Here is a 13,800-nt window from a genome sequence, read left to right as displayed (position 1 = left end):
AGTTGGGGAAGGACGGCATCCCTGGGAGGGACCCCACGGGGGGCAGGGGCAGGGAGGGTCTGTGAGGGAGTGGAGGATACGAAGCGTTAGGGACTGACCACAGCCCCCATTCCCCACTCCCCTGCACCACTAGAGGGAAAGGGGAAAGAAGAAGGTGAATGGAAGGAAGGTGTTTCTTTTTGTTTGTTTGTTTTTGTTTTTGTTTTGTTTTGTTTTGTTTCTCACTGCTCTAGCATGTTAGTAATAGCTAATAAATTATATTAATCTCCCTACACTGAGTCTGTTTTGCCCATGATGATAATATTTGAGTGATCTCCCCATCCTTATCTCAACCCCTGAGCCCTTTGCATTGTATTTTTTCCCCCTTTTCCTTTGAGGAGGGAGAGGGAGAGAGTGGTTGTGGTGGAGCTCAGCTGCTCAGCTGGATAAGATCACCACATGCAGATAAAGGAATCAATATAATCACTTTTACTTTTCACTTTTCATTAACAGGGTGAGCTGGGCCATCCTGGTGGTTTGTATGAGATGCACTTTTGAGACCACCTAAAGGCTGAGACATCTCAGTGGTGTCTCTGTGCTGCCTGCCAGTGGCTGGCCGCAGAGAGAGGAAATGGGGACAGTGACTAGGCTGCATGATGGTCTGTTTGGTTAGAGTAGAAAAAACCTATATTCAGAATACCAGGGACTTCTAAAGCTCTATGGTTTTCATCAATTGTATGAGGAATGCACCATCTCTAGCAGGCCATGCTCTTCTTTTGTACTCCTTAATGGAAGGTGCTGCAGTTATCGACATGGAACCGATACCTAGTTGCTTGCCAGTAGAGTCAATAAATGTCTCCTTGCCCCCTTTTACTATTATATTTGTGGAGAAATCTTTGTTTCCCATGAACAGGCCTCTATCACCACGAGACAAAACATTTAGAAAGTAAGTTAAGCCTTATGACCCAAGCATATCTTTTAGCAATATTAAAAAATAGAATATGAAAGTAAGTCAGACAATGCTTTTATTCACCCAACAGTGAACATCAGCAGACAGTAGAAAACATTCTGAAAGGCATTAAAAGGCTTATGGTATCAACAATACATACAACCATAAGTTTTTTTGTTTTTTTTTTTTTTTTGTAATGCTTCCAGTTATCTAACTTGTTAGTTGAACGCATGATTTTAGAACATACATCACTTTTGTATAGTACACCACACGAAAATTCACCTTTTACAGAAAGAATTCACCTGCTGTAAACAAAGAACCATAACAGAAAAAAATATATATTCAACGTCACAGGCCAATGCTTGGGGGTGGCTGGCAAATTTTGCTGGTCTAAAAAGCCTGCTATGTCAGTAAAAGAGTTAAGACAAATATTTGCTGGTTCACACTGCTTATTATGAGACAACATAAAGTAGACTTGATCTTCCTTTTTGACTCACTTTTTTCGTTATCAGTTTCAACCACTTTAAACCCTGTCTAGCTGAGCTTGGAAACTGGATATCCTGCTGTTACTCTTGCAATATGACTCACTCATTTAAAAATCACTTTGACACCTGCTATTGATTTGTGGCTTGACACCTACTCCATCCAAATTTCCACCTAACATCACCCTGCTGTGATTAACAGTGGTAGTGCTTTTTGCTCATACCTGCTTTCAGACTGATGCTATTTTCTGATAGCTCTGTGACTTTTGGAACAAATTACTTTAAAGTGTTAAGGGAACCTAATGAATTCCTTTGCATTTTGAGTGGCTCTTTTTATTTTGATCCCTTTTACAGGGTCAAGTTTGGTTTAAAAAATATAAAAGTGACACACTTTCACTTTAATGCACTTTATGTTGTGCTTTCCAGAAAAAAAAAATAAAAAAATCTGTTGAGGAAACTGCAATGTTATTTATTGTTCTTAAGTGTGAGCTTTTTGCTGATTCTAATCACAGTGTGTGCACCAAAACAAGGAAGCTATAAAAGATCCTGACTTGATAACAAGGTATGTTAGCTACCTGAAGAACAAATTATGCTATAAGAAGTACCTCAGGGCCTGACCCTACTTAGGGACATGTAAACACTAGCTTCCAGGCAAATCCAGGCAAATTCAAGAACACAGTCCTTTTTTTTTTTTTCTTTTTTTTTTTTTTTTTTCTTTTTTTCTGTTGTTGTTGTTGTTGTTTTGTTTTGTTTTGTTTTGAATAGCCCCTGATCTGAAGAGGGCACAGAAAAATACAGAACCCAAAAGGCCAAAGCTGATATGGCTTGTTCAAGATAAAGGAAGAATCCAGAACAAGTACCAAAAAAGAACCAAGTTCTCCTAGACTCAGTTATAGCCAAGTACACAAAACCATTCCGTGTTAGACAGATATCACTACATTAGGGATTATGCAAATATATTTGATGGCGTAAGGATGACTAGGTTAGTTCCTGTCTAAGTGTCTGAGTATTTCCAGTCTGAACCAGAGGTTTCCAGAAGTGTATGCACAGTTGACTAAGCTGGGTATTTGTGCTGTTAGTTTGCATGCATTCCCCTAACAAATTGTATCCTAAACTCACTGGGCGGTACAGAAACGTGCCCCCAGGCACCCAAATAAAAATGTGGGAACCAGCGAGCGAGGGTGCACAGCGCTCAGCAGACAGCACATTAACTCCTTTCTGCAGGGCTCTCTGTGCACTGCACTGTGCTGGCAGCAGCACTGTTGTCCTGAAAGACTTCCCTCCCTTCTCCCAGGTGGGAGCCCGATCCCATCGTGTAGCAACAACAACTAAAATATTGAGGATGAACCAAAGCTCACAGAAGATTAAGAGCTCCATCTGTTACTTCCTCAGGAACAGCAACCACACAGTGACTTAGTGCTCGTCCCTCTGAGAAAACTGCTCCCTTCCACTGTCAAGTGCAGCACAGACAAATCACATCCAGAAGTATTCTCTTGGTAATAGACAGCCAATTGCTCCGGTCCTTTCCCTGCAGGAATATTTGCTCTTGTGCTGAGCAGTATGAAAATGAAACAGGCGATCTCTGGAAGTGTAATTACTTGTGAGTGTATTTTATTCCGATTAATACAGTGCCAGCATAACACACACCCAGTGGACGAAGCTCTTTCTGCACACATTCAGCAATATTTCCCACACTTAAAATTCATGATTTTTAATAGACTGTTTAGCTTCCCTGCTCCCTTACCTGTGTTCAGAACTTTTTTTTTCTTTTTTGGTAGTTTCCAGTACGTATGCACTACATGCCTGTGTAGCCAGAAAAGTGCCATCATGTGGCTAAATCTATCGGCTAAGCAAAACCAGCGTGTATAAAATCAGTGACCCTTTGATGTGACCCGCGCTTAACCTTTTTATAGTTTTCTTTTGGATACGAATTGCTTTGCTAGTGTTGGGCTATCTGCAAACGTAGGCGCCGCAGCGAGTTGTATTGAAGCACCACGCTCCCTCTAGTGTCCGAACTATAAGTTACACTTGTCGGATTTAATTGGGGTAACTTCGCCCCACAAACTGAACTGCATGTAATAACATCGCGGCCAATACTTCTACATTCCTAATGTTTCTAAAATGGTGAATGTTACAGACTACTTGAGGTCGGAAATGCTAACTTCTTCTACTTACAAGTCTCCACATAACTAACTCTAGTAACTATCACCTCTCCTTACTGTAGACAACAAAGCACTAACAGCACAGCAGATAATCTCCAACAGCAACAAAAAATTCTTTCTGCTAGCTCTGTAAATACGTGAACTGTACAAGAAATGTTATCATGAATTAAAATTTGTTTGTGCAGATGTAGTACGCTGTTGTCTTCCCCAGCAAAATGAGCTAGTCAACTGCTCTGATTAATGGGTACTCCTTACACCAACCTCCCTTCCCTAAGCACCTTCTAGGTTTAAGACACAATGCAAAAGAGCAGGCAGTTTATATCTCCTGGAGACTCGGGCTTATGATGCTCTCAGTCAGCTGGGAGAGTGAGCGAGTAAGAAGAGTGAGCGAGTAAGAAGAAAGAGCTCCCAGAGATCCCTGTTCATAGTTCAGATAAAATTTGTCAGCCCAGAGTTGGGTGGGTAAAGCTGGAAAATCCTGCTTAGACCTACTACTGAGATCCAGAGGAGTGGCTCTAGGAAACTCCAGCATAATTACATTCTGAATGAATGAGTCTTGCGCTGTACTGTACCTGCAATGATACAATGAATAGGTATGCACACTCCTACTTAACACGCCAGATTGCTTCCACAGGATACATAAACAGTTACCAGCGACTGCTTAAAGCGAATTGTGAGGAACAAAACATTTGGATTACTATCCCGAAGTTAAAGGATGTACTCAGTGCTCCACAACTGTATATGTTATGCATCTCTTCTGAGGTTTTCAGTCTATAAAAAGGAAGCTGTTTATTTTTCAGGGTTATTTAGAAGTAAATATAGTTAATGTTTATATGAAATTCTTTTATGACCTGAGCCCAGTGAAGCTGATGGATTTCTTTAAACTGACTTTCCATAGCAATGAGGCATACCCATAGAAGATGGATGTTAGCAAACTGTTTAAAGTAAATAAATTTTGTGGAATGGAAAATGAAAATGGAAATGAAAAACTTCATTCAAACGTATTTACTCTGAATTTCAATAAAGTATGGCAGACCATCAATTTATGAATGGAATGAGGAAAACAAAAATAAAACTTTTCAATCTCTGTTTTAACTTAGCAGTTTGCTATCTGTGAATAAGTAAGCTTTGATCAGGTTGGCTGTAAAAAATCTGAAAGCTGTGAGTGTGACCACATTATGGTCACTGTGATTTCTGAGGAAAAAAGCAATTTCTAAGATGTGGAAATATAGGAAGTTAAAAGTTGTTCCCTAAAATTGATATGTTTTCATGGTATTGATTCTTGGAGAACCTAGATTCACAGACTTAACATTTCCCTCTCCTGAACCGAAGCCTTTGTGGTGGGTTGACTTTGATCAGCTGCCAGATACCCACCCAGCTGTTCTCCTCAACAGGACAGGGGAGAAAGTAAGACCAAAAATCTTGTGTGTTGACATAAAACAGGAAGATCACTTACCAGTCATTGGAAAAAATGATGACTTGGGGAAGACTTTTTTTTTTTTTTTTTTTTTTTCATTCTTAAATAGAGTAGTATGTTGAGAAACAAAGAAACAAAAAAATATTAAAAATTATTTAAAAGTTATTAAAAATATTAAAAATACCTTATCCTCCACCTTTTCTTCTGAGGCTCAACCCCACTCTTTCACTCCTGACTCTTCTACCTCTACCCCCATGCCGGAGCAGGAGTTGGGGAATGGGGATTTCAGTCAGTCCATAGCAATTCCTCTATGCTGCTCCTTTCTTCTCACACTTTTTCCCTGCTCCAGCATGAGGTCCCTCTCATGTGATACAGTCCATCAGGAACAGACCACTCTGGTGTGAGTCCCTCATGGCCCACAGTTCCTGCTCCCATGTAGGCTCCAAGGGCTGCAGCTTCCTTTATGCCATATCCATGGGCCGCAGTATGGTTATCTGCTCCAACGTGGTCCTCCACAGCCTGTAGGAGGACAACCTGCATCATCATGTTCCTCTCTAAAGGTTGCAGGGCCTGCTCTGTAGCACCACCTCCTTCTTCACTGACTGTGGTTTCTGTTGCATGTTTTTCTCTCATCTCTCCTGCAGCAGTTACACAGTGCTTTTTACCCATTCTTAGATAAACTTTCCCAGAGAGGCCCACGTACTGGGCTGATGTTAACCCCAGGTCTCAGTAGAGTGAACTCTTGAGAGGACTAGAGGGAATGGCCTCAAGTTGTGCAAGGGTTGGTTCAGGTTGGAAATGAGGAGACATTTCTTCTCAGAAAGAGTGGTCAGGCATTGGAATGGGTTGCTCAGTGAGGTGGTGGTGTCACTGTCCCTGGGGGTGTTTAAGGAAAGGTTGGACATGGTGCTTAGGGACATGGTTTAGTGGGTGATGTTGGTAGTAAAGTGATGGTTGCACCAGCTGATCTTGGAGGTCTTTTCCAACCCTAATAATTTTATGCTGGGGGCTACCCTTCTGGAAAGCAGCTTAGCAGAAAAGGCTCTAGGGGTCCTGGTGGACATGTAATTAATCACGAGCAGACAGTGTGTGCCCTTGGCACTAAGAAAGCTAATGGTATCCTGGGCTTCATTAGGCTAAGCATTACCACCGGGTGGAAGGAGGTGATCCTTCCCCTCTGCGCAGCACTGGTGTGGCCACCGTTGGAGCGATGGGTCCAGTTCTGGGCACCTTAGTGTAAGGAACATGGACATATGGGAGAGAGTCCAGTGAAGGGCTATAAAGATGATGGAGGGACTGGAGTGCATCACCTGTGAGGGAAGATTGGGAGAGTGGGGACTGTTCAGCTTGGAGAAGAGAAGGCCAAGGGAGATGTCCATTGGTCTGTCCTCCCATGTGCCTGGTGACAGGATGAGGGGGAATGGGTCAAAGTTGCACCAGGGGAGATTTAGGCTGGATATTAGGAAGAACTTCTTTACTGAACGGGTTGTTAGACATTGGAATGGGCTGCCCAGGGAGGTGGTGGAGTCACCATCCCTGGAAGTCTTTAAAAGACGTTTAGATGTAGAGCTTAGGGATATGGTTTAGTGGGGACTGTTAGCGTTAGGTCAGAGGTTGGACTCGATGATCCTGAGGTCTCTTCCAACCTAGAAATTCTGTGATTCTGTGAAATACCTGAAGGGAAAGAGCAAAGAGGACAGCGCCAGGCTCTTTCCAGTGGTGCCTAGTGCCAGGACAAGAGACACACACACACACTGAGCACATCTGGGAGAAAAAGCCGTGATCTATTCCACTTTATTTTTCGATCTGAAGCACCCCCGCCGTTGCCTACATTTCCCAGAAGGCGGCGGCGGCCTGGTTCCCCCGCCCCCTCCGACACCGCCCCCTCCGGCCCCATCCCCGTCCCCGAGCCCTACCCGCAGCGGGGCCGTCCCGGCGGCGGGTACGGGCAGCGCAGCGCAGCGCCATGGCGGCGGGGCTGCGGTTTGACGGCCGGGTGGTGCTGGTCACCGGCGCCGGAGGAGGTGAGCGGCGGCCCCGGCGGCGGTGCTGGTGGCAGCGGGGGGCTCCCGGGGCCCTGCCGAGGGCCCGGCCGCGGCTGTGTGCGAGCGGCTCCGGGCGTGAGCAGCGCGTTGAGCCGAGGCGGGGAGGGAGGGAGGAAGGGAGCGGGGCGGCGGCGGCAGGTGCCGGGGCTGCCCGGGGGGCTGCGGTCCCGTCCCGTCCCGTCCCGTCCCGTCCCGATGTTGGTGGCCCGCTGGCCGCTCCCCGGCCTGGAGGGGAGCTCGGGGGCGTGCGGCTGCCCCGAGAGCCGCGCCTTGACCCGGGCAGCTCCGTGATGGCCATCTGGGAGTGCGAAGTTTGGGGTGGTTCTCAGCTGCTGGAGGAGTTTTTGTTGTTTTCCACAACCCTCCGAGGGCATGCTGTGTTTCCACAGTGAACTCCTCCCTTTTTTTTTTTTTTTTTTATGCCTTTGTGGAGCTGTGAGCACATACCAAGAACTTGTTTCTGGGCCCCAAACTGATAGGGAACCATTAGGGCTGGGAAAGACCTCCCAGATCATCTGGTCCAGCCACCCCCTACCACCCCCTAAACCATGTCCCTGTGCACCACATGTCTTGTGGATAAGGAATGAGGAATTCTGTGGAGAGCACTGAGTGGTCAGATTCATGTCACTTGGGTGTCACTTGACGGATACTTGTCGCTTTCTCCTCAAGAGACATTGAGGCCAGGTTTTTGTGTGATGCTTTTCTGCTTTTCCCGGACCTGTACTGATGTGCTTCTTGCTAGACAGCAAATGTTTCTGAAGAAGATGTTAATTTCTTAGGTAATAGCAAAACAAATAAACAAAAACCCGTGTCAATAACAAAACTTCCAGAAACCAGCACATGGGGCAAAAATTGCTTGTCATAAGCATGGCTATCGTGACCCTTACACCCTTGCATTTCTAGTTTTAGGCTGATCGAAAATGGTTTGTTGATAGAGAAAACTGTCGTTGTATGTCTTATTTCACAGCAATTTTTTTTTGACGAATAGGTGATTACATAAAGGGAAGCTCTGTTAACTTCATGTTAGTTATTAGTTTGCTTCCATCTAGTTTACAACATCGTAGTTAGTATATACCGCTAATAGCATTGCTTGTTGACTTTTATTTGAATGTCAGTGAACACATGAGAGCTGGGAATTTATTTGTATTGCTGATCCCTTTGTTTCAAAGTGAGACCTGTTTTTGCATACACAGGCATCTAAAAATACGATAGCTTTCACTTTGGGCAAATCGCCTATGAAGAATACATTGTACTTGCCTGTAATGCAGCACTGTCATTGTTTCTGCAATTCAAACTACATATTTATTTATATGTATTTTATTTTGAGATGAGCTTTGCCAGTTGAGAGCACTGGCACATTACCTGGATCTGTAAACCTCAGTCATTTGGCTTTTCAAAAAAAAGTTTTCTTTTGGGGCCTTGTTTATATCAAGCAGTACACGCACCTCAAGTGTTACTATCCCTTGCAGAGGCTCACAGGAGCCTTAAGGAAAGTTCAAAATTGGTGTTGTGAGTTTAGTGTATTTCAAAACAGTCTAAACAGTTCTGACGTTCTTTGTTTTTTCCTTTGAGAAATAGCATTGAATGTGTTGGGGAGGGACAAATAGCTACTATTGAGAAATACATGAGAAACCTTTTTCTGGTTTTGTTTTTTATCATCTTTTGATCATTCAAATCTTAGTTTGAAATCTTCATCGTGAATTTCAATAGTGATTTTTGACTGATTCAGTGAATAATATCTGTGTGAGTAAATGGTTTGTTACTGCAAGTAACTAGTGTTTAACACACCTAGAATGTAAATCAGAATAAAGGTGCAAAAGTCTTGCTTGTGTATGTGAGGTAAAAATTACATTCTACTGTTACAGTAGGTAAACTATGTATGTGTTTGGGTAGCTGTGGTACTAGGTGATTCCTTTGTACTGAAATACTTGGAGGAATTTTGTCACTACATCTTCTGTCACAGTTAATTATTTTTTGTTGTTCTGTAAGTTTCTTCTTCAAATCTCAAAGACTAACTTTAACCAGGAAAGTGTCTTATTCACTTGGAATGTAATTAATTAACTTGAAACATCCCCTCCTGCAAAGCTGTGTCAAGACATTAAATTTTCTGCTTTACCAATATATTTTTCTGTCACAAACACAAAGACAGCGGCAGGTAGCTTTCCCTGATGGTTCTTCTGAGTGCAGTAACAAAAAGTAAGCATGGGCAATTTTTTTTTCTCTTGACTGGAGGTTCTGTCAAGAATTTATCTGCTGATCTGCTTTTCAGCTTTTGTGCAACTACTCCAGGGGGAAATGGAATTTTACTTAAAACCTGCAGGATTCTTATGTTGATTTGGTGCATCTTTGTTCATGCATTTTATTTTGTTTCCAAAATTTAACTCTTTTTAAACTTTTTTTTTATAATTATTTTTAAACTAGGTTTGGGCAGAGCTTATGCACTTGCTTTTGCTGAAAGAGGAGCTTCAGTGGTTGGTAAGTTTTATCTTAACAAACTCGATCAAGATACTAACCTTTACCTTTTTACATGGCTGTTGTTCAATAATCTGTGCCCTTTCTAACAGTAACCTTTGTTATACAATAATTTTCTGTCTTATCTGATGCAATTTAAATTTTGCTTCAATGCTTTATTATGAAACAAGTTACCTGAGATTGTCCAAGAGCTTACTATCGTTGAAAAAAGTTTGAGTCAGATAATCGCCCTGACTTGTATTTCATCCATATATACCAGTCTTTACTGTGAGTTGTAGACAAAGGGTATAATTTCAGGTGAGTACTGTTCATAAACTTTTAATATGACCATTCAGAAATGTGAATGTGTGTCTTCTGCTGCCTTCTCCCAGGAGAGTAAATACGTCAGAAGGTAGTGCAGTATAAGTTACCCCCCAGAAAACAAAATACTGTGAAAGTGCACTGCACTGTTTGTTTTTTGCAGAGCATCGCACAAGGGTCGTCAACGACAGCTCTCAGTTGAGGATTCCTAATGGTTTCGTAGTTGTTTGCTTCAGCTTTCGTTAGTTCTGTAAAGTGCTGTGTCACAATTCTGAAGGTTAAGCTATGTTCTTGGGCACTCTCCAGAAGTGAGCCAGTACCATCTCACTGGCTGTGAGGGGAATTTGTTCAGGTATTGTTGCTGAGTTCAAGATTAAAAGCTTAAGCAGACTTTCTTGAGTATGGGCAAGAACTTGCTGATTTCTGCAGCTTTCAGATAAACATCCCAATCTCAATTTACAGTAAATTTACAATAAATTTTCATAAAAAATATTAATTTTCCTTTCTTGATTAAAAATGAGAAGTATTTCTGTAGACAACTTAAAAATTTTTTTTTTTTTTGGTAATTTCTACTTTTGATATGTACCTTATTTACTGGGAATATGAGTACTTCATCTCTAGTTCTTATCTAACAAGCATTAGGTCACTAAAGTAGCCAAAATGTTTAATTGTATTGTTTCTGTGCAGTTAATACTGTTCTGACTTTCCAGAACGATCTGAGAGATCATTCGTATTACGTTGCCTGGCTATACTCATATGGCCCTTTCCCTCATGGCCCTATTGCATAATACGTAAATCAGTAAGATAAGAATTGACTGTCTGTAAGGGAAACTTCTTGTCTCCCTCGGGAAATTGCACCTCTTCAGCTCATACAGGAGTGCTTTGCTATTCCTCTATTTCCTTTACATGCTTGTATTTATTTCTTTTTATTCTGTTCTCATGATTCTGACTGCATGCATTTGAGATGATCTATTTAGCTTGGAGATTTTATTTCCTTTCTCTTTTGCATCGGTTCGGTAATGTACATGACAATGTTAGCTGTTAGCATGTTCTCTATTCTTTCTTTCGGCTTCAAGTATTGCACTTTTTTTTTTTTTTTTAATAAATTCTTTCCATAGCTGACTTCTCCTGGGCTTTGGAAGACTCTTTCACTCACTTGGATTTTCTCCAGTGTTTCCACATCTTGCCTGAAGTACTGTACACAAAACTTAATACAGGATTCTAGATAAGACCTTTTTGGTTTGAGTAATAGGGAAAGATTTTGTCACGTGTTCTGCAAGCCATGTTCCTCTTTATATGCAGAATTAAGGAGAAAAAACAAAGCACAACATGTATTTTGTGATGATACAGCAGACTCACAAGAATTGAATTTCACTATAGCCTGGTGCTTGAGGACTTGGAAGGTATGAAGCTGGAGTTCACCGTAGCAAAAGACAGTCATGTCAATCCATATTCATTTCAAGTTTTCTTAAAAATTCGTATTAAACCTGTTGAAATAATCTGTTTTTTTTTTTTGAAGTTCTTTGACCAAATGTAATGTGCAGGTTTTTTTTTTTCTTTCCCTAATGAATTCTGTGAACTTTTGTGACATGTAAATGCAGCAATCTATTGTGTTGGTACAGTGCAGCTGCTGTTAATGACGTGTGTGCCCCATTATGTAGAGCAGTCTGCAAACAAAGCAGCTCTCTGTGTCAAGTGGCCCTCTTGTCCCTAAAAGATCAGGATCTGAAGTTCCAGGGGAGCTCTTCTCCCTTTGTTTAGATCTCTTGATCTGTTCTATAGTGAAGTTTACCTGTAACACTGGCTACTCTGTTAAGCAGGCAGAAAGTCTTCCCAGTCCTGTTTACAGTTCATGCAGTAGCTTTGGCAGTTTGATGGGAGACCAGAATTAATCACCTATAATTAGTACGATATCTCAATCTCTAAAATACAGTGACACAGTTAGAGGAGTAGCTTGGGCAAGGAAAATAAGCTATGTGCATGGTGGGGAAAAAAATCAAAAGTTGTTTCATGTTATTTTTTTTAAATAATAGTGTATATCATACTACTTTTTTTAAAAACAAACAAACAATAACATGACCTACTGTTCTTCTCTAGTTGTCTGAAATTTTCAGCAGGATCCAGATGCTCCAGATTTTATGCATACTTCTTAAAACTTCTAGTGTGATAATGAGATAATCAGAGACAAGAAAGATTAATGATTAAAAAAATATTTCTTTGTGATACACAGTGAATGATCTTGGAGGTGACTTCAAGGGATATGGCAAGAGCTCCTCAGCTGCCGACAAAGTTGTCAATGAAATCAGAGCAAAAGGAGGGAAAGCAGTACCCAATTATGGTATGTTATTCTTCCAGACTACTTTAATGCTTTATCTTTAGCTATAGTGGGCATCTTAAACGAAAAGCTAACACTACTTAATAAAGGACTACTGCTAGCTTGCCAATATCATATAAACTAAATAGGTGAATCGTAAGTTGGAGCAAGGAAGCAGAGATGCTAAAAGCAAGTTCATAAAGGGTTTCGTAATTCATAATCTTCTATTAATAACCTTTTCGTTCATACACTATCTCGGTATTGGATTACTGAAGAAGTGTCCAGCTGCAGTTACCAGAGGCAAAATGCAAATGGACTGTTCTGACTTGTTTGGCTTCTTGTTTTTCTTGCAGTGCCAAACATTGCAGCATTTAGACTTACTGAATGGAGTTTGCTTTAGGCCATATGCATTTGGTGACTAAATTTATTTTATGTTGGGGTTGTACACGATACGTAATTCCACAAAGCTAAGAAAACATATTAATGTCCTTGATGTTTAATGTTGGATTTACTTAAATTTATGCTTTTTTCTTATAGATTCAGTGGAAGATGGTGAAAAGCTTGTGAAGTCAGCACTTGAGGCTTTTGGGAGGATAGGTACAGTTGCTTAATTCTTACAACTTGTTTGCAAGTGCAGCAGCATTATAAACAGTGTAGTTAACAAGTGTATGAAATACAGCATCATAGCAGTTGCTCTGTACTTACAAGCCCTTGATTTCATTAGATTGCAGGGACTTGCTGCTTTAAATCTGAATAGGCAGCTTTTCTCTCCTGTTACTTTTTACCAAATTTTAAAGCTTAATATAAAATTCTGCCCTGCAGAATTTTGATACTGAAGTAATGTTTAACAATTTCTGTATCAAAGCACAGAGCTCATCAATTATTATAACTAATTACATAAAATTAAGATAAATAATTGAGCAGGAGAGTCAGATAGGCTCTGACATGTTTGGGAAGCTCTTTGCGTATGTGAAAATCAAAATGCTCTAACACAAAAAAGGAAAAAAACAACAACAACAAACAGCCATGCCTGAGTTATTTCATCCACCAAGTAAAGTTCCTCTTTTGCATATGATTACCACTCCTTAACTGTGAAATTTATGTAGTTTTTTATGCTTAAATGGCTAATATTATATGTGATAAAAGCCAAGAAAATTCAAATTAAAAATGCGATAAAAGGTTATGGTTCAGATTTTTTAGTGTCTGTACACCTCTAGTGATTCCAACTTTTGAGATTCGCTTCAACAAAGATGGTGGCACAAACTGCATAATCTGGAGTGCAGTGAAATACAAAGCAACCTGCAAAACAGAGTAGGATGGCTGCATCCTGCAAGTACTGTGTTCCTAGGAAGACATCACTTCTCGACTTCTTTATCTGGCTTTTTTCTGTCAGTAAGCCGAGACTTGCCTGTACCTAGGCATTTAGTCTTAATCGTTGTCCGGTGGTAGAGTTTGCCTAAACAGAACAAGGAGCTGTAGTATAGATTAGTAAAATAATGCATGAGTGCAGTATTATGTTTGTCTCTATGTATTTTATAGAGCTGGGAGAAAAATTGAAGTAACCTTGTATTTTGTCAGCATATTCACTAAGTTTTCTTTTTCTTTTTTTTTTCCTCTTTTCAGATATTGTTATAAATAATGCTGGGTAAGTAAACATGAAAATATCTTCCTGTATGATTG

At 40.9% G+C, this 13,800-nt stretch overlaps 1 protein-coding gene across 2 annotated transcripts in view; it reads left to right on the top strand.

Moving 5' to 3' along the window:
• Window positions 1-6,858: 6,858 nt before the first annotated feature.
• HSD17B4 (hydroxysteroid 17-beta dehydrogenase 4) overlaps window positions 6,859-13,800 on the top strand; it is a 60,778-nt gene continuing 53,836 nt past the window's right edge. The window contains exons 1-5 of one of the 2 annotated variants that reach the window (XM_068666468.1): window positions 6,859-7,013; window positions 9,456-9,509; window positions 12,037-12,144; window positions 12,658-12,717; window positions 13,744-13,765. In XM_068666468.1, coding sequence (XP_068522569.1) covers window positions 6,956-7,013; window positions 9,456-9,509; window positions 12,037-12,144; window positions 12,658-12,717; window positions 13,744-13,765 — 302 coding nt within the window. In that variant the 5' untranslated portion in view covers window positions 6,859-6,955. Of the gene's footprint in view, window positions 7,014-9,147; window positions 9,231-9,455; window positions 9,510-12,036; window positions 12,145-12,657; window positions 12,718-13,743; window positions 13,766-13,800 lie in introns of those variants that run through there. The other variant, XM_068666469.1, reaches the window with a different exon arrangement.

This window comes from Anas acuta, chromosome Z, assembly GCF_963932015.1.
Source record: "Anas acuta chromosome Z, bAnaAcu1.1, whole genome shotgun sequence".
NCBI lineage: Eukaryota > Metazoa > Chordata > Aves > Anseriformes > Anatidae > Anas > Anas acuta.
This window is presented reverse-complemented; position numbering and strand designations above follow the sequence as displayed.